At 38.8% G+C, this 21,221-nt stretch overlaps 1 protein-coding gene across 2 annotated transcripts; it reads left to right on the forward strand.

Moving 5' to 3' along the window:
* The first annotated feature begins 1,880 nt into the window (after nucleotides 1-1,880).
* cep55 (centrosomal protein 55kDa) lies at nucleotides 1,881-19,849 on the forward strand. 2 transcript variants are annotated; one of them, XM_002937195.5, is made up of 8 exons: nucleotides 1,881-2,082; nucleotides 4,702-4,862; nucleotides 10,305-10,547; nucleotides 11,757-11,816; nucleotides 13,071-13,221; nucleotides 15,035-15,276; nucleotides 15,736-15,807; nucleotides 18,271-19,849. In XM_002937195.5, exons 2-8 carry the CDS (start codon nucleotides 4,713-4,715, stop codon nucleotides 18,478-18,480), a joined length of 1,128 nt encoding a protein of 375 aa, XP_002937241.2. In that variant the 5' UTR covers nucleotides 1,881-2,082; nucleotides 4,702-4,712; the 3' UTR covers nucleotides 18,481-19,849. The 2 variants fall into 2 exon arrangements, with proteins under 2 accessions (XP_002937241.2, XP_004915931.1); XM_004915874.4 differs by lacking the exon at nucleotides 10,305-10,547 and having other exon boundaries at nucleotides 1,884-2,082.
* Nucleotides 19,850-21,221: the final 1,372 nt, after the last annotated feature.

Raw genomic sequence — 21,221 nt, forward strand, 5'->3', positions numbered from 1 at the left:
ATTAAGTTCACGAAAAGGATTTTCTCCCATATTTGGTATATACCTTTATAAAGTACATAAGAGCATCATATATATTTAAATGTATGCATGTAACCGAAAGCCGTAGTATTGCTTGACTTGGCTAAGATATATTCCATACACCACAATATCAACAGCAGCCTGAAATAAGTACTTTTTGACTTAAGCTTATTTTGCCGTTTTCAATGTTGTGTATGCGGAGTGTGGATAATGGGTCTCCTATTTCAACCCAAATGACAGTCCTAAATCTATGTATAAATATAGGTATAGGTTCTATCATATGCTCAAATGTTTTGCATAGGTTGTTTTGTTTTTTCCCACAATTTGTCTTCACATTTACATTTTTAACAACTGATATACCCGATCCTCTTAGACAGTAATTTATTAGTCAAAAATCCATTGATGTTTACAGTGGAAAACATTGACTGATTCCAAAACATTGGTACTTCAAATTAAAAAGAACACTTTTTGAATACCACCAGCATAAGGAGCTGCCTAAGTAAATGAGACATTTCAGTATCCCTTATGGTGAGATAAGTTGACTGTGCTGGTTTCCTTAAGCTGGCCATACACGCACCGATACTATCGTACGATTTCGATGCGTGTATGGCATGTCAACCGGTCGACTCGCTGATCGGACCGGTTAAAAGATTTTGATCGGACGCCATAGAAGGCACCTGACCAAAATCTGCTGTCGGGGCTGAATCGGCAGGAGGTAGAAATCCTATTGTTTCTACCTCCTTATCTGCCTGTTTCAGCCCTGACTGTGTGTGGCAGATCTGACGATGTTTCGTGCGACCGGTGGTCGCATGAAACATCATCAGATCGCCACGTGTGGCCACCTTTATACAGAGCTGTATCTGTGATTTCCCCTGCCTAACTAAGCCTTGGACATCATCACTGAGGTGTAAAAACCTAGCAGGTTGAGTATAAAATGTAAGATAAATAATAACATAGCAATGAGCCTATTGAAACCATGAGGCAGATAGCCCCCATAGTAGCCAGTTGACGTTTCAAAGATTACTGTGAGCAACTGAACCAATGCAAGCAGCATCTGATTTAATTAAAACAATTTGCATTTAAGTAGTAATCCGCATGGCTTCATGAAAGCTAAATTATTGAAAAATATATCATTGCATTTTTGACAGAGTAAGTACTGACTACAATTTTTTTTTATTGTATTTTTTACAATACATTTTGACAAAGCTTTTTCTACAGGGGCAAGTAAATGTTTTGTACAGTCAGTTGGTGTCTGTAAAGCTAATTATACATAGTAGGAAACTAGCCAAAGCTTATATTAAATCAATTTAACAGGCAGAAGCTACTGTGCCCCACAGCAACTTCAACTCATGGCCCAAAAACTTTGCTAAATTGTCCTATTCTACCAGATGTAAAGGCACAGCTCAGTGACACTAGGCTCCCACTAGGCCTCTATACTCCCCACACAGGGTCTCACACTTCTGTAGTTACCCTCTGATTGCAGCTAACAAGAATTTGTTTTACATCCCCTACCACACGACGCAACCCTAACAAACAGCATATAAAAAAACACAGTAGACTGAACCATAAACAGTGGAAAACCCCTAGGCGGGAAAACAACAGCCTGCACAGGAAACCGCGCTAGCAGCATCTGTACGCGATATGCTCCATTTCTGCGAGCGGCCCAGCACAGCTAAGGATTTACATTTTCAAATGAGTTTTAAGGCAATGATCCCAGACGCCTATAAAGTGTTCCTTTTACAGCTAGCCGTGCCGAACACACACCCTGCTTTCCTTGTATAACACTACCTCCCCATCACCCAGATCATTATTCCCCTATACGCCTGCGCGCCCAGCTCTTTATACCCCCAAACTCCTGCGCGCCCTGTCACAGCCCTCCCACACCCACTGTGTGAATCCGCACGTAATCTCGCGAGAAGAGACTTGTGACGTCTGGATTTGCTACCCAGTAGCATTCTAGGAACTACACCTTAACGGCGCTGCGGGACTTTTAAACAGCGATCAGGGTGCGGGGCTTTGTCAACAATATCGAGGCTGTCCCGGTTGGAGCGGAATCATTGGGCGGTATGTTCTTATCTTGGAAAATGGCCTGCATCCCCGAAGCAAACAAAAAAGCTCTAGAACGTGTGAGGGGAAAGGGCTGATAGAAAAAATAGAAATAAGGGACAGTGCGAAAATAATAATATGAATGTTGATGCAGACAGGGGGCACTTACACTGCAGAATGAGGCATCTCCCTGCATACATGCCTACGTCTCTGTAATTCCCTACAGATAAAACTGCTGCCTTGCTAGTTACATCGCATTGTGGGGATTTCCTATGGAAATGATTGCGATGAGTGACAGCAGCGGGACAGCATAGAGGGTCTGTCACTGTGTCTGGCATGGAATGCTGTGGGGCCACATTGTGCGATGCAGTGCTTGGGGGCTAGGGTTGCCACCTTTACTATAAAAAAAATAACTTTTTCCTCCTATCAGGTGACAACTCTATCGGGGGCCACAGTGTGTCATGAAATAAAAACCAAGGGGGCTCCAGGTACACAAGGAATTTCACAGGGACACAAAAATGAAAATAAAAATAATATTTATTAAAGTTGAATTGAATGTAAATAATATTTTGACTCCGGTTTGTAGCCATCTCCTCAAGCTTAGTGTCTGGGGCAGGGACACCTGGAGCACTCATTTCATTTGGTGAGTGTATATACACTGGTTTCTTGTGGCCTTTGTGTTACTAGAAATATAACATGCAGGGCCTATAGAACCTGGTTAAGGGGTAAATAGGCAGCTGTCGGCAGGAGAGAGAGAGAGAGGCAAATGCCATTTGTCCACCCTCCATCCCCAGAGGCACTTTGATCCCACCATAGTTGTCCCAGTTGTGCCCAGCAGTTAATGAGACCAGCCCTGGCCCACATACACAATATACATTTATTGAGGGTGTCCTTTTTACATTTTTTTTAAACAGAGTCACAGGCCCATAGATATGTCTTTCTGCTTTTTGTGGTTCTGGAGCATTTTTAACTCTGTGCTGCAGGAACGGTGATCACCAGGTACAACCTCTGGTTAGGTCTGGTCAGGGTAGGGGATTGTGGCTGCCAAGTAGAGGTATGTTGTAGCCCTCTGGACTTTAATTTATCACAGCACAAATCACATTTTCACTTTGTGGCAAGTTGTAGTAAGTCCAGCTTGGCAGGAGGTAGTTGTAGTTTTGTGACAGCTGGTTTGTGACCTCCTCACACGGAAGAACAGGCAGTTCTTGTTCTGTGACAGCTGGACAGCCACCACCTGATATGTGCTATTGAGTAATGACAAGAAAGCTTGTTGAAAATGTGCTGCTGTAATATAATTGCCCATTATATTATATGTGGGTGTATCATTTGTTTGCACAAACTAGAATAGTGTGGCATTATTTTATGTCAAATTTGAGTTTTTGATTTTAATTGTAAAAACTGTTCTAGAAGTATGCTACTTTAGAAGGACTGTGATCCCCAACCAGTGGCTCATGAGTAACATGTTGCTCCCCAACCCCTTGGATGTTGCTCTCAGTGCCCCCAAACCAGAGAGTTATTTTTGAATTCCTGACTTGTTGGCAAGTTCTGGTTGAATAAAAACAAGATTTACTACCAAATAAAGCCCGCTATAAGCTGATAGTGTGCATAGAGGCTGCCTAATAGCCAACCTTAGCCCTTATTTGGCACTTCCAGGAACTTGTATGGTGCTTGTGTTGCTCTCCAAATCTTTTTACATTTGACTGTGGCTCAAGAGTAAGAAAGGTTGGGGAATTTTAATAGGGATTTAGACCCAAAAAGTTGATTTACTGTATGTAAACGTACTCTTATCTGAGAATATTTTTAGTTTACATTTTATTTTCTTTTTCTAGTGGTATCTGAGACATTTTTAGACGGCTAATAGCAGGATTTTGTCTCAGATTTGGCAACCCCAGGGTTAATACACTACAGGAAGACCACAAACGGGGTTTCTGACACACTGGTTTTTCAAAAAGCTATTGAGCTGAAAGCTTGCCTAGCAGTATAAAACTATATAAAACTGCTAATATATCAAAGGACCTAAAACAGAAAATAAATGGAAATTGCTCAGAGGGACACTCTGAGTCAGTTTACATCGGTTTTAGGGAGGTTAAGATCTCATTTAAAGCAAAACTAAAATATTTTATTCTGATAAGGATACCCTTAAGGCAGTTGAAATAATAGTATCCTGTGGTGTATACATTGCGTGTATATAGAAATAAAGTCAGAGTCAGTGTTTTTTTTTGTATACCATACTAACTACTAGCATTAAGGGATATTTTGTGCAGTCCATGTTTTGCCTGAGGTGGAAAAAGGAGGAAATAGAGAAAGGAGTTGAGAATATTAAATATATACCTGTAAGGAAGATGTTTATGCTTTGGTTTCATTTTTATAACACTGCTTACGCTGATTCTAGTCATTTTATTATTTGTGCCTGAAACCTTGTGAGTTCAGCATAACAATGTATCAGCCGTTGCCGTGTGTGGGATGAGGAAGCAGGTTGTCTGGATGGAGTTTATACAGGTGCTCTGGGGTTGTGTTCTTTTTGTTTTCAAAGGGTCCAGATTCCATTTCTATGATGCTTTGAGCTGCTGTATATGAAACCAATGTTTTAATAAATAAAGAACAGACCTAAAGGCATCTTCTATTTTGCTTTTATAGAACTTGCTCACATGGCCACAAAAATGTTGAAAAGCAAGTTGGGGTCAAACTCTGGTGATATGGAAAAGCTAAAGAAAGAAAATGAAACCTTAAAGAAAACACTGGAAGAAATGTCTAAATCAAAAGAAAAATCTGATGAACGAAGAAACAAGCTGTTGGAGGTATTTTTTAATTTTTTTTTGCTTTTTTTTTTTCTAAAGGGATACATAGAACCTGTAAACAGTAAGTGTGAGGCTCAGAAAGAAATTCCTTTGACTATCTTTTACATTTCATGTGTTTGACACTAAAAAAGCCTTGCAGCCATTAGGGGCAGCTTTTTTAAAATTTGGGTTTGTGAAAATGAAAATGGTGATGCAAAACAAAGAGTGAAAGTGAAAAAACGACAGAATATTATGGCACACATTTTGTCACAGAAAAAAAGTTGCATGCTGGCAGGAATCACATTGATCCATTTCTTTTCAATGAGGCTAAACAATGAACTGGAAGACTAAATAAATAAAGTTCTATTCCCATTGACTTTTATTGAACCTCACCATCTTTTACTTGGCAAGTAAATTTTCACGTTTTATTCTAGAGTATATTCATGTTTACATTTTTTCTCAATTATGGAAAAAATGCAAACTCAATTTTTGATAAATCGGCCCCTAGAAAAGCCTCACAACTAGCCCTTAATTTTGTATGAGTCTTAGATGAAGAAGTATGAGCATCAAGCAGTATTAGTGTGAAGACACACTACTAGTAGCAGCTACTTTTTCATGGCTACTAAACTCCAGAAAATACCCTGCCATATACAATACGGATAATTGCTTCAGCTAAAACACACATAGAGACAGTTATCAGTAAATGATCAGTATTGTCTATTTTAGCAGCCACGACAAGTAGCTGCTACTAGTAGCTCTGTGTGTCTTCACCATTAAGGGCTCTGGCACACACATTAAGAGCTCTAATCTCCCCGAAATGCCATCCCACCGGCATACACGGCTCCGCGATTTTGGGGAAATTGCGGCACCGCGTATGACATTACATTTACATTTTCGCCGGTGGGATGGCATTTCAGGGAGATTAGTCGCTGCGACAAGGGAGATTTGTCACGGGCGACTAATCTCCCCGTGTGCCAGAGCCTTAAATCCTTAAAATCCTTGGAGTACCTAGTAGTATCATGTATATCCTGGCCAATTATTTGTTTTTCCAGTTTTGTGGAAAATGCACAGCTACCAACCCAGAATGCATTTTGTCAAAGGCAAAACCAGTTCTGAGCTGAAATTGGAGTCATGCTTTGCCCTACATATTGGCTACAGTAGACTCTACTGATTGCGTATATTCTATCCAGCAGCAAGGCCTCCATATTAAAAGTATAGTATACCCCCTTACTCAACATGATTGCAGTATATAGGGATTGTGCTGTACATACTTTTTACCTATCGTTTTAATCACAAAAAATCTATAAGGGTAAAATACCCTTACAACCTCTGCTTGTAAGTGTGTACAAGGAAATCAAACGGCTATAGTATATGTACTTCAGTTTTATACTTATACTTTACTTATAATGTGAAATCAATGTGTCTGCAGTTTAGTAACCACAGTACTAACTATTCTTAGCACCATAGCCTGGGACAGAGACAAATTCTTTCCCATATCTGTCATGATGTTTATTGATGATGATGCTTAAAATTCTTTTTTTTTTTTTTTGTACAACTGATCAAATAACATGAACACTTTACCACTAATCTTCTGTATTCTCACACAGGCACGATTTCTATCTTGCTAAGGTCATTAGCATCAGGCATTTCCTGCACAGGCAAAGGAAAGGGTGATTTGTTTTGGATTTCAGCCTGGAAATGCAAAAGTATTTTGGTGCAGAAATCCACTGTGTGTGCGCTGACAGGTTGATGCCATAAGAGATGCAGTTAAAAACCCAAGGGCACGTGAGGCAGAGAAAACACCTTGTGCCACTGGCCTTAGTTTGTGCAAATTTGAGCACTATAAGGCACTTTTCATATGTAGGTGTGTGACCTTTTGTCTGGAAACCCATTATTCAGAAAGCTCCAAATTACGGTAAAGCTGTCCCCCTTGGACTCCATTTTAATGGTTTAAATGATTTTTTAGCTGATTGTGTTTTTAGTTTCCTGCAGGAGGAAACTTCGCACGACTTTGGATAACTGAAGTGATGTGAAGGGCTTTCCACCAGCAACTTCTATTGTTGCCGATTAGAAAGCCTTTTCTGAGCGTCCACGGGGTGGGAGAATGGGGAATGCCCAATGAACGCCAACGCGTTACATCTTTGAAGATGTAACGAGCTGGCGTTCGTTGCGCACTCCCCATTCTCCCACCCCGTGGACGTGCTAGCTAGCGCGTGTGTGAGCTCTGAAAATCTGGGCTTATGGGGTAACTATAAACCAGTTCTGTGCTCAGTTTGACTCGGCAGCTTTGCCTCATAAACTTTACACTGGATTCGGCGGCGGGGGGTCTCTTGGGATGGGCGGGTATATACTTGAGTATAAGCCGAGGGTGACTTTTTCAGCACATTTTTGGCTTATACTCGAGTATATACGGTAATTTATTAAAAAGCCACTTACAATATTGCATTTTTTTAAGGTTACATAGCTTAATAAAAGTATATAGAATTGATATCTTTAAAGTGAAAATTTTGTGTTACTGTTCCTTTAAGCTACAGGAACATTTATGGCTGAAAAGTGCCCATAGTGATGCTGCAATGCATTTCCTATTTATGTGAATGTGTAGCACCATGGTGGTTTGGGCACAGAATACACCTTGTGCCATCATTGTTAGTCTATACTGTATCATTAGTGTAACTAGGACTGCACTGAATCCACTATTTTGGGATTTGGATGAACCCTGAATCACTGAATACTGAACCAAATCCTAATTTGCATATGCAAAGTATCATAAGGAATGGTCCACGCAGTGAAAAAAAAAAAATTTATTTGACAAAAAGTCACATGAATTTACGGATTTGATTCGGATGTGATGATATTCACCCCAGGGAATTCCTTTCTTAGCCAGGGAATTATAGGACTGCCAGATAACATCTGTAGCAGAAAAGTGGGGGATAAACATAGTAAGTTAGGTTGAAAAAAGATACCCACGTTAAGTTCCTTAAAGGAGAAAGAAAGGTAAAAACTAAGTAAGCTTTATCAGAAATGTCTATGTAAATACAGCCATAAGCACTCACAGAAACGCTGCACTGAGTCCTATGTCAAAAGATTTGTTGTCTGATTTCCTGTGCCAGAGACATGCAGTTCTCAGCTCTCTCCCCTCTCCTGCTCCCCCCTCCCTCAAGAACTCACTCCCCCTCTTAGGAATATGGATCTGAACCAATCAGCAGGAAGCTTCCTCATAGTCTTACTAACTGCGCATGTACTCCGGTCTTGGTGCAGGAGTGAGGCATTATGGGAACTTTCTTTGCAGAGCTCAGCGTTTTTTCTTCCTGTTTGGCTTCTGATCATCTGAACAGGTGAAATATGGGGAGACTTAAGGGCACTATTGAGACAACTGAAGGAATGCCTGCAGCTTAATATTAACTCTTTATTAGCCTTTCCTTCTCCTTTAATGCCTATATATAACCTGCCTAACTGCTGGTTGATCCAGAGGAAGCCAAAAAAGCCATTCTAAAGCCTCTCCAGTTTCAGGGGGAAAAAACTAATTCCTGACTCCAAGATGGCAATCGGACCAGTCCCTGGATCAACTTGAACTAAGAACTATTGCCCCTAACCCTGTATTTCCTAACTTGCTAAAAAAGCCATCCAACCCCTTCTTGAAACTACTGTATATAATGTATCATCCAGTATGACAGGGATGCTCTCACTGTAAGAAACCTTTCTGAATACAGAACCTCCTTTCTTGTAATTGGAATGTCGGTTAGAAAGGTCCTGCTGGTAAATAAAGCATTAGAGAGATTTTTATAAGATCCCCTTATATATTTATACATAGTTATCAGATTAACCAAACGTATAGATATATTACGAATACACAATCTAATTCAATCTAATTCTAACTATTTTAGAGCATAGTTTTAAGTGCAGTTTTTTTGTGCTTGGTGATGCAGTGACAGATTCTCCTCTAAAATATAAACAAAGTCCATTCAGCGCTGAAACAGTGGGAATATTTATTTTAATTATTTTGATGGCTGCTCCCTTATAACCATCCATTTTGCTGGATCCACACAATAGCATATATTTCTGCAACACAACTTTATAGTGTAAATTGCAAAATCGTGAGAAATATAATTATATATAGTGCAGTTTTTTTTCCAGCATGCTGGCGAGTGGTGTCCTTTTAATGGCTAGATCACCTTCTCACCAGATTCCTGATAATTAGAGGGCAAACAAAATCCATAGATATAGAAAACTTTGTATATAAAGGAATAAGAGAATGCCAAATAGTGCAATACAGTTTTATTATTTACAAGATAACAAGCTCAGAGGGAATCCTCACAAAGTTTATAAAATCAACAGCATTGGATAATGGATCATTCCCAATTTATGTAGAGTAATTGTCCTTTTCTCTACACGTTTCACATGGAGCACCACGCTTCCTCAGGGGATATCACCTGGCAGGGGATCTAGCCATTAAAAGGACATCACTCGCCTGCACACTGAAACAAAAATTGCCCTCTGTATATTTATATTTCTCACGATTTTGCGCTTTACACCATAAAGGTGTGCTGCACGTGCACTTTATACACTTTTATAGAGGTCACTGCACTAGAATTTTTGTGTATATTTGTGCTCTCCTTTGAGATGGGTTTATATTTCTAGGAACGTGTCAGTATCACTTTATGGAAGAAAAAAAAGGTCCAAAAAGTAGTCAAAGGAATAAGCATATTTTGTTTGCTGAATTTTCAGATTTCATAGACCTGTCATTAGAAAGCCACATTTGGTTCTGGAAAAAAACTTTGTTTTCAGATTCAGACAACATTTTCCAGTGTATAATTATTTTAACACTTGCATGTTGGTATGTCCAGTTCACTTCCTTAGTGCCTAGTATTCAGAAAACCATTTCACTTCCATTCTTACCACATTTTACACACAACTCAATTCTCTTTCCAAAAACAAAGCCATCACTGTTTTTGTAGATAAGTCACATAAACATTATGCACATTTCTCTTAAGGTCCCGGTCATTACTGGCAAATATTTCAAGTGTTTTGTACTAGCAATGAATTGAGTCCATTTCTATTTATTAAACAACAAAATTCAAGAGAGAGGAAAATTATTAAATTCAATTTAGCCTATGTTTTCATTTCTGAAAGCAAGAACAGATGTGGCCTAAAGGATTGATGGATTTGACCAAGACCAAAGTTTTGTGTTCTTTGATATAATTAGTTAGCTAGTTATGGTGACACAGTTGCATGATATCTCTGTATAGAGTCTACCCCTACGTAAAGATACTACATAACTAGAAGGGACAGCATACACCCTACATAGTTTTGTGCGTTTACAATTTTCATTTTCAAAAGTTAGGTTCATTTTACCCCCACCCCCACAAGCGTATGTATATATATTTTTCTCCAGATATGGATTTGAAGTGGTTCTTTGAAAAAGAGACTTTAATTTTTCCATTCATCAGTTATTCTTGTTCTTAGGTAAAGGTTCTCTTACAAGAAATACTTGAATCTGAAACTTTGAGAGAGCACTATAGCCAAGAAATAGCTAAGAAGAGTGAGGAGATTGACAGTCTAACAGAAGAACTAAGATATGGTAGAGAGGAGAATGGTGCATTTCATGTAATAGATGCAGAACAAGTTGCTGATGACATCCAGAGCCAGCTATCTGCTGTTCAAAATCGTATTAACTCCATAACTAATTATTTACAGCAAGACTTGGAGGTAAATTATGACTGCTGACTTAATGCCCATGTCATAATGTGTTGGAGTTTTTATATACCATGCAAATAAAGTCTTTTTAGATATAGTGATTGGCTGCTGCTGAATCAATATGTGTCCGTTTATAACTAAATCCAAATTTAGGGAAATTTTGTTTCATAGGCAAATGGCATGTGGGGGGCAGAGAACAGTATTTGTCAAAATCAAGTTTTCTGTCCCTGACTGTAATAGATTGATTATGATTTTTTGTATGGTATCTTTTTGTTTGAACACGTATGTTACATACTTTGCTGTGGTGACCAAATGTATCCTCCATAAGGTCAAAACACACCTTGTGCCATAGGCCTGAATATATCCATCACTCTCTTAAAGGCTCTTGCTTATATATATATATATATCCTGGGGCTAATGGCACCCCCCCCCCCCCCCCATTCACATGAATGGGAAATGTCTCTTTTGGTGCTTTTCAATCCAAAATTGCTTTGTTTAGTGTTGTGGTACATGGAGATTTTTGTTTGCTGCTGCCATCCAGGAGAGAAAAAACAAGGGGCGGACAAAAAACCCTTCTCCCCCTGTCACCTTGACAGTGTTTTGGCACCAAGGTTAGTTCTTTACGAATGCATGTCAGAGAGGGCACTTTCCATTCACTAGTATTAGGAGCCAGGCTGTAAGAGGCTTTTTGTCTTAGCACCTTCATAACACCATATGCCATAGCCTGAAGCATTTTGAGCTAAAATACACAAGGCACTGGTACAAGTTTCCTATTCATGGCAGTGGGAGGCACTTCTCTGCTGGTATAGAAAACATCCTTTCAGCTACGGTAACCTTAATATGCCAGCTTATACTTATACCAATAAGTATCTGCACAATCCTTAAATGTGTAAAACTGCTTCACTGCTCCTAACCTGGGGGGAAGGGGTGCTTCTTGGCATTAGGATTTGTATCGATACAAAATCATTTGAATTTGATAGCTCTGATCAGTACAGCAGAATGTTGCTATTAAAAACACTTTTATGGTGAATTTTTTTCTAACTGCATTTGCCACTAGAGGGCAACATTTTACTGGCAACAAATAGCAACTGGCTTTTTGTTCAGTAACTGTAGTATCTGATTTAAATAATGCAGAAAATAGTGCATTAACTTTCCACTGCCATTAGATGTGCAAAATAGTCACATTGAGCTAAATTGTATATATTTTTTTCCTCTTTACAGGATTCGAAAAAAGGGGAAGTTGCAAATAATTTAAATCTGCTGGAGAGCCAATTGAAAGACGTGAGTATATATTATTATTAACATTATTATTATTAACATTTATTTATAAAGCGCCAACATATTCCGCAGCGCTGTACAATAGTGTATAGAGCCCCATTAGACAACATCGTGGCTAAATGCTTGGGACTGGATTTGCTCCCCATCTTTATGTGGGTTTTGTCTGATGCCACATAACCACACTTTTAAATGATTGGTATACAATAATAATTTATTACAAATGCTTAGGTATGCACTAAATCCAAACCTTATAGATTTGATGATCTGTAATCAAAAACTTGTCACATTCACCTATTCAGAGCTTTAAAGTCATGTGACTTTAAGGGTTTAGTTTAAGTTCAGAAGAATGCTTAGCATGTTCTGTGGATAGTGATCAATTCTTTGTAGAGGTAATTAGAACAATAGGAAGGCAGCCATACTGTGTGCAGCCCTCTCTTTGTCTGTTTGGCCTGTGGGCCAATGGCACAAAGAGGTGCCTGATTGGCCAGTGTATGGCCACCTTTAAAACCAGGTGGCTTGTACCTAAAGCTGTGAACATGACTGAAGTCAGAGCTTTTGTTGTCATTTATAAGGGAACAGTAGCTGTATAGAAATCCACTGTTGCAGATGTCTAATGGGCCTGTTTACAAATAAGTTTTATCATTTGTTCTTTAATTGCAATTAAGCATCCACAAACTTTATGAATTCTGATAATAGTAATGGTTCCCCTTTGAGAGCCAGCTTATTGTCATATTATATCAGGTTTCTTCTCTATTACACTGAGAATTCCTCACACAGACTTACATGTTAGTCAAGCAGGTGTCTCAGGTTGTGCAAAACATAGGTAGGTGTGCATACAAAGGGAAATGTCATTTATTTCATATCCTACAGGCCTTTCGGTACATTTCTGGCACTGTATATTTTTGAGCATCACTTACAGACATAAGAAGGAGCACAACTTCTGTAATTGTCATGTATTTATTTATATGTGATTCTTTATATGTGATTCAGATTTAGTACATTGCCATACCAACTTTATTTTTACATAGCCTTTAGTGGTATCTGTAGACAATGTAGACCTCATCTCGACAACATTCTGGTGAAAAATGTTGTTTTGGGTTGAAGCATATGAATAATTTTATTCGGATATTGAACTGATTCACTGCAGCTGGATAGAGACGCACTTCATTATTATGTGCCCTTACTATAAAAATAACTATTCCTTTATGCCCGTGTCATTAATGAGAATAGCCATCCTTTTTGCTTTTCCTTCATAAGGCACTGGAGAAAAACCAGAAGTGGTTGGTGTATGATCAGCAGCGTGAAGAGTATGTGAAGGGACTTATGTGCCGAATCTATGAGCTGGAGCAACAGCTGGGAAATGCTAACAAAACAATCCAACAACAAGCAAAGGACACTCCATCTGCAGGTAAGTGTAAGCAATGAAGCAAAGGGGCTCCGTCTGCATTCAGGTTACAAAACAGGGCAACAACAGACTGGCTAAGAATTGATACTTAGCTGGCTAGAAAGAGGTTTAATTTCTTCCTACAGTAGTAGGCTAATTACCGCAAATAATGAATCCTGGTTCTTCCTAACTGCAGGTAGCAGCTGTTTATCTGTGTAACATAAGCCTCATGTACTCTGCTTTAATTAGACTGGCGTAACATGCCGTATGCACCTCATGCTGCTGGACCATAGTTGACCTATATGCATTTTAGGTACAGAAGATATGGGAATTTTATAAATGCACAGTAGCCCATTGACTTGTTAAACCTCTTCAAGCTTCACAACCGGTGTTGTTCTTAAAGGGGTGGTTCAACTTTAAGTTAAATTTTAGTATGTTAAAGAATGGCCAATTCTAAGCAACTTTTCCATTGGTCTTCATTATTTATAGTTTTTTAATTATTTGCCGCCTTCTACCTATTTGCAGCTTTCAAACGGCGGGGTCACTGACCCCGGCAGCCAAAAAACTATTGCTCTTTGAAACTGCAGTTTGTTATTGTTACTTTTTTAGTACTTATTTTTCTATTCAAGTCTTTCATTTAAACCACACCCTGGTTGCTAAGGTAACTTGAATCCTAGCTACCAAATAGCTGCTAAAACTCCAAACAGGACCAACTGCAAATTTTTTCTGAATATTACTCTCTACATCATAGTAAAAGTTAACTGAAAGGTGAACAACCCCTTTAAGATTTATACTATGCAAACTGCTGATTTATGATGGTTCTTCTTAAAACTACTTTTTTGGGGCAAGGTCAATAATCTCTATTACTGTAGTTTAATGGTCACATCTGTTCTGTTGTCAAAAAAAGGATATAGAGAAATGGTTATCACTAAAGAATTATTCAGACAAGTGATATGTATGCAAAATGGGTACTTGGAAATGAACTGCAATGGATAATCTACTACAGAATGAATACATTCTTTCAGTGGAGTTTTCCTTATTTGCAACATGTGTAGATAAAGCATGAATTTAATCAGGAATTTCATTTTCTCTATTGGATATATGTGAGGATTTGAACTATGGACTCTGATGCTCTCCTGGATGATATTATTATTTGTATAAATTTTTTGCTTCTGTATTGTTCCCTTAAATTTTCTGTCAGAACTTTTGGCTATGGTTCATAATGTTTGTTGCAGGTGGTTATATATGTTTGAGGGTGAGTAAGAGCTTTGGAAATTCTGACAGTGCTACGTGTATGGTAGGGTTGCCACCTGTTTGGTTTTGACCCATACAGTTTGGTTTTTACTAAGGCTGTTCGGGTCTCAACTGTCTGTTCAGGTTTCAGCTTTGTGAAACTCCTTACCAGTCTGTGCTCCGGCCCCTCACCAGTGAATATATTACTCCACTGTGAGTAAAGAAGTGGGGGTCAGCTTACTGTGTACAGCTTCTGATTTGTTACATGTGTGGCCAACCTATACCAAGTGCCATCCTGAGTAGGGCATACTGTTATTCAATAAATGTGTAGTCACACGTTTCTGGTTTCTCACAGCTTCCTGTAAATAAAGGGGTAAGGAATAGTCTCACCACTCCACACTATGTGGGAGCCAATGAATGGACGCTAAAAATACTGCTTATAAACTAAATCAAATTTACAGTAAAATCCCCAGACCCTAATGGATCCATGAAGTGCAATGTGCTCAGCTTGGGGAGAGCATTGTTTCTATGATGTTTCTATTAGCACAGGTGACCAATAACCACTATGCATTTATCTGCTTTACTAATTTATCTGTCTTTTCAGCTAAGCAAGATGATGAGAAGCAGAAATACTATGATAAACTTCTTTTAGCTGCAAAGAAAGACCTTGACAATGAAAAAAAAATTGCTTCCCAGTTAAGAGCTCACCTCGCTGCTATGAAAGCAGAACGGGATGAGGAAAGACAGTCCTATAAAGAGAAAAAGCAGAAATTAAGAGCTGAGCTTGAAGTATCCAAACAAGAGACGGAAGAAGAAAAAAAGAGAACAAAAGAGCTCACTAACCAGGTAAGTGTATATGGAAACATTCAGTCATAAGCTCAATCTATTCTCTGTGTTTTTGTTAGCATGACCATTACAGTGAATAACATTATCCATAACATTATCCAGTGTGAAGTTTCTCAACTTCTGCAGAACACACACAAATAAAATACAAACATGTTTGCAACCAAAACTTCTTTGACAATACAAGCACATGTTTCCAACCAGTGGCTAGTGAGTAACACGTTGCTGCCCATGCTTTGGATGTTCCCTCACATAGTTTTTATACATAAACATAGGCAGGCAGTCACACCACATGGTAGAGATCATTTTATATAGATTGCCCTGCAGACAAGTGGTGGGGGAGTCAGCTGCACTGCAGCAATTACTTGGTGTTGGTTTGTGGGCTGGTCACTAGGTGCAGATGGTTCAGCAGTACATAGGTGTGGAGAATGCCTTTGCTATGTTATGTGTTTTGTATTTCAGATCCAAGCTATGAGCATGTCACTGCTAAAGCAGCACCAACAACAGAACCAAATTGCTTTACTGGAACAACAGGTATTGTGTGGGCGTTCCTCAGGGCGAAATAATCATTCGCACAAGATCTGTACTTTCATCTAAAGACATTTGAAACCAGTGTTTTTCAGTACTGGGCAATTAATATCTGGCTTGCAGAGGAAGGAAGGATGCTAATGTATTCATGTACAGCTGCATCCATCAGTGCTGAAGCAGAATTTGGGTTATGTATTTAGACCAAGCTTGCAGCCACTGTCCCATTGAGCTTACATAACTAGGTGGTCCACAGGTTCATACATATTCACCAATGAGAATCCTGCTTACCAGTGTGTTCCATCTGCTTGCCATTATCTAACATACATTGATAACTGTGTACAGTGTCATCAAACATGAGAAGGTAGGACAATACTGCTCTGTAGTTTCTTCGTAACAGAAAACTATTGCTTCCAGCCTTACTTCCTGGAAGAAAATTATGGTGACATAATTGCATCTTACACATCTGTGCTGGCCTACATCCCCCAGTAAGCTTTTAACACTTTATATTATGATGTAGTATTCTAGAAGGGTTATGTAATGTAAGGTGCAAAGTTTGCTACATGTCATCTCCTATAGCAACCAATCAGCTGGTAGCATTTCCTAGTCACCTGTTAAAAATAAAAAAAATAAATATTGGATGCTATAGATTACTCATCCTAGACAAACTTAGTGCCTTTTATTACATACAGTATGTAGGTTTGACTTGAAGTAAAATACTGAAACTGTTTAGATCCCCTTTAACAGGGAACTATATCTGTTTATGGTTATCAGTAACATAGATACAGGTAATATGCAGATTCGTCTACTTAAATTTTACTTTATACTTGTGTTTGTAACAGTTTTGTTTGTTTACAATAAGAGGAGACTGGGTATTTGCAGCCAATAATAAGGACATATAGGGTATCATTGATAGCATGAAGTACTTTAACATGGTTTTAGTGTTTTCCTTTGTTCACCTTTTATTTAATAGGGCTTTTTCCGTACTACTAATTACAGAGGCAGTTACACGAGGACTAAGATGTACAATTTGCATTGCTAGCTAAAAAATCCAAAGTAAAGGCCACATTTTTCAGTAGTGTAATACAATTTCCCAATATTGTTTGCAGGCATAAGTAACCCATTTCACTCTGGTAATAGAATCCCTTTAAATATTACAAAGCATTAGGTTTCTGAAATAAGATATTCCAGACATGCAAGAAATGGAGTGGAATGAGAATCACAACACTTGAAACCATGAGTGCAATAGTACCTTGGGATATAGTGTGTGTAGCCTGTATTTCTGCCAGTCCTGTTTATGTTATATTGGGAAAGTGACAGTGTTATGGCTCTTTAGTAGCAACTGGCCTGCTGTTCCAAAGATTAAATATTATATAACGGCTACTGCAGATTTCATGGCAGCCAGTTACATCTTTTAGGGGGTGATGTATAAAAAGCAGTAAGTTTGCCAAGGTGCAGTAACCTAAAGCAACCAATCAGCAGGTTGCAATACTGGTCACCTGTTTGAAAACAAATATCTCATTGGTGACATAGTTACATAGGGTTGATAAAAGGCCAGTGTCTATGGGTTACTGCACCTGGGCAAGCTTGATGAAAATGGCTAAATTACTAATTGGTAGGTAGTTCATTTAAATATTGACATAGTTGTACTCCATTAGGTTTATGCAACTGATATAAAGTGGCCGTGCAGCATCTTGTATTTCATTGGTCTACATGATCTGCAAAGGCAATGAGGTTAAAGCCAAACCCCTGTGTATACTACATAGTGATCCAGCTGTTAACCCCTGGAGACAGTTTCCCAGGGGATTGCTACGGCGCATGCAGTGCCCCACTGTTCCAGTGTAGGTGTTTGCAATGTGATGCAATCGGCAACCCAGGAACCGCACACACTGGTATACATGAAGCAGGGTTTACCCAATCTTTATTTTGGCCACAGAAAGTACAATAATGTTTTGGGCCCTCATGCCATCCTTCATCAGATGTGTGCATCACAGGAGGAATTTAATGGTATTGGGAGACCAGCGGGAGGGATTTCCTTTAGACTCGCGGTTAATTCATAGCATTTGACAGCTTTGTACTTGGTTGCATGGAAAGTAGCTCAATAAACATTCAAACTGGATAGTAATGAGCTGCTGCTTACGGTATCTGTGTTCAGTTGTAAATAAATAAAGGTGTAGACAGAAATATTTTATTTTCTATCGAAATTGTGTTGCAGACAAGAGTCTAGTTATATTTGATGCAATATATCCTTACTGTCTACTCAAACTGATATTTATGCCCTTGCCCCAAGGCCTGTGAGCACTTTGAGTTTTGAAGACCCACGGAGCATGAACAAGGCCATCTTGGCCCAAATATAGGCTGCTATAGTAGCAACGGAGTCTTTCATTGTTACAGGCCTTATGTACTTCTAGGCAGGAACAGTAACCCTACTAGGGTTCAAGCCTTTATTGATTAATGTTTACTTCTCTGCAGAAAAATACCAGCGATATCTGTAACATAGTTCCATCCTGGACCTTACACACTGACTTTGAAGAGAAACTGACCATCCGAGCTCAGCACTCGCCCCCGCATCGCAGAAGTCTGTTGGATGAGAGTTTGCTGGAGTGTCCCAATTGTAAAGCGGTGTATCCTGCCAGCCAGCACAGAGAACTGCTCGCTCACATTGACTACTGCACTAGCTAAACACAGCCCAACCGCACTTCTGGACTTCTGCATTGGAAAAACTGACTGCTTCAAAGCTTCAGGCTTTTGTAATAACTTCTGATTGGGTGGGGGGGAGGGGTCAGGAAGAAGCATTGCATGTTTAGTTTATATCTTCTTCTTTTTTTTTTTATTACACACTCCACACTTTTAATATTCCTGAATGTTTTATCCCTTTTCTAAATCCATTGGAATCTACAATGCTCTGACTGTATTTTTATAGACATGGTTGCACTTGGCCTTGCCTGAAACAGGTGGCAAGTTAGAAAGTATAATAAGCCAAATGTTTTTACAGATATTACTTTGCTTTCTATCCAGTTACTGTATGATTATTAATACAAATTGTATTTTAGATTTATAGAAGGAAACATTAAATTACTGGGAGTGCCAATATGGTACCACCTAGTTCAGACTTGGAGCTTTCAAAGGACAAAGTCTTCAAAAAGTTTGTGTGCGACACTTGCACCAAGCTTGAACTTACACAGGGAATACAAATGTACTTTGGGCTGGTGCTCTGTTTGAAGGTTTACCTTTATGTTAACTTTTATTATGTTGTGGAACATCCTTTTCCTCTGCTCTGTGAGGCTAGAATTATTACTTGTCTCTCTATTTAAGTCCTCTCCTATTCATATTGCAAAAACAAAACAAAAAAAAAATTGTCTCAGAATTTTAATATCTGTGTTGAAGGTGAAGCACCCCTTAAAGATTGGGAGTCTTGGCCTAGGGTTTTAGGTTATAGCAATAAGTCCCTGTGTGGGTGGTTACAAATTGGCACCCACGTAATGTTTCCTTCTTCTTTCAGGTGTTCGCTCTAAACTACTGACTAAAATATGCTGAGTGCTTACAGGCATTTTGTGTACATAATACATCATATTCAATGTGGTAGTTACAAAGGAGTGGAAAGGCGCAAATAGTCAGCGTAGCTATTTATTAATATTATTTTACACCCAGCCAGTAGTTTTTGCTGGTGTAATGCCTTTAGAAAGGTAAAAGTAATTTCTAACTGGTTACTAGGGGCTTATAGGACTGGGCCAAACTGAATGGGGTCCCTGATAGCAGCTGTTGCTTTGCGGTATTAATGGCTTGCAGCTGGCTTTCACATACTTTCCCTAGGAAGCTGAATTATTGCCATAATGAACTTAATATATAAATAAATTGTGTTTTAGTACTGTTTCCATATGCACTTTTACTTACCCTTTAAATGAAAACTGAATTGCTTAGGGCATCTAGATATTTTTTTTTATTATTTTTGCGCTGGATTTGTTAAGAACCATTAATATATTTTGACTTTTTATTACAAAATCTAAGTCTGTATATAATAAAGTTATATTTAATAAAAGCTGTATCATTTTGTGGGTTTTTCAGTGGTAAACATTATTTTCCCTTCCTTTTTTAGTTGCCATAGTCACCAAACTACCTTTACTTCTTCAAAGTTGGTTCTATATTGTCATATTCACACTGAACATAGAATCCATGCTCTGGGTACACACCTGTTTCACATGGCAGGAAAGCTGATGTACTGGGAGGGAGAGCAGCGCTCGGTCATTCCTTTGTATAATGAACTCCGAATGGCACTGGCACATGGCAGGGATACACAGAGATTTGTAATAGATTTGCATTGTCTAACGTGTGTGGTTTAGTTGGTACAGTACAGTGGTCACAGAGGTTGCACTGGGATTGTTTCCAATTCAGAGGGCTAGTTCTTATTAATATTATATTGAAAATAATTTTTTAGTATGAAGCAGAGTCATGTTCTTGCTCAGTATTCAATCAGTGTTCAGCCAGTCTATATTTTTAGTTCAAGCCTCGATAGAGGCTCTTTTAAAGAAGTTCAGCCCCTTTGTAAATTGAAGTACAGGTATCGGACCCCTTATCTGGAAACTCATTATCCAGAATCTTCTGAACTACAGAAAGGCCATCTACCATAGACTCCATTTTAATCAAATAATTCATATTTTTAAAAATTATTTCCTTTTTCTCTGTAATAATAAAACAGTACCTTGTACTTGATCCCAACTATAATATAATTAATTATTGGAGCCAAAACAGTCCTATTGGGTTTACTTACTGTTAATAATTTTTTTAGCAAAGTAGATCTGAATTATGGAAAGACCCCTTCTCCGGAAAACCCCAGGTCCCAAGCATTCTGGATAACTGGTCCCATACCTGTAGTAGAATTCTTATTGAATCATGTGAAAGCGAGTGTAGGACTGGCCAGACTGGGAATGACTTTGACATAGTTGGCCAGCTTGTATACAGCCATGGCCCAAATTGTTGGCACCCCATAAATGTTTCCAGAAAATCAAGCATTACTCACAGAAAAATATTGCAGTAACACACATTTGCTATACACATGTTTATTCCCTTTGTGTGTATTGGAACAGAACAAAAAAAAAGGGAGGAAAAAAAGCAAATTGGACATAATGTCACACAAAACTCCAAAAATGGGCTGGACAAAATTATTGTTCAGAGGATCCCTTGTTTCTGTCTTTATGAATTTTGTGGTCACAGCCTCACTGCACCCCACCTAGTGGTTTAAAAGTTAGTGGTGAGAACAACTTTTCTCTTTTTTTGCTGCTGGAAGATGCCATAGACAGTGAGTATTTATTGGGCTGCTGGGGACTGTTTGGGCCTCTGTGTACTTGAAATGCCAGGGCCTATTTTGTATCCCAGCCCATTACTGCTAGGATATGCAGTGCTGTCCAGTTTTACAATCTAGAAAA

The sequence above is a fragment of the Xenopus tropicalis genome, chromosome 7 (assembly GCF_000004195.4).
Source record: "Xenopus tropicalis strain Nigerian chromosome 7, UCB_Xtro_10.0, whole genome shotgun sequence".
Lineage (NCBI taxonomy): Eukaryota > Metazoa > Chordata > Amphibia > Anura > Pipidae > Xenopus > Xenopus tropicalis.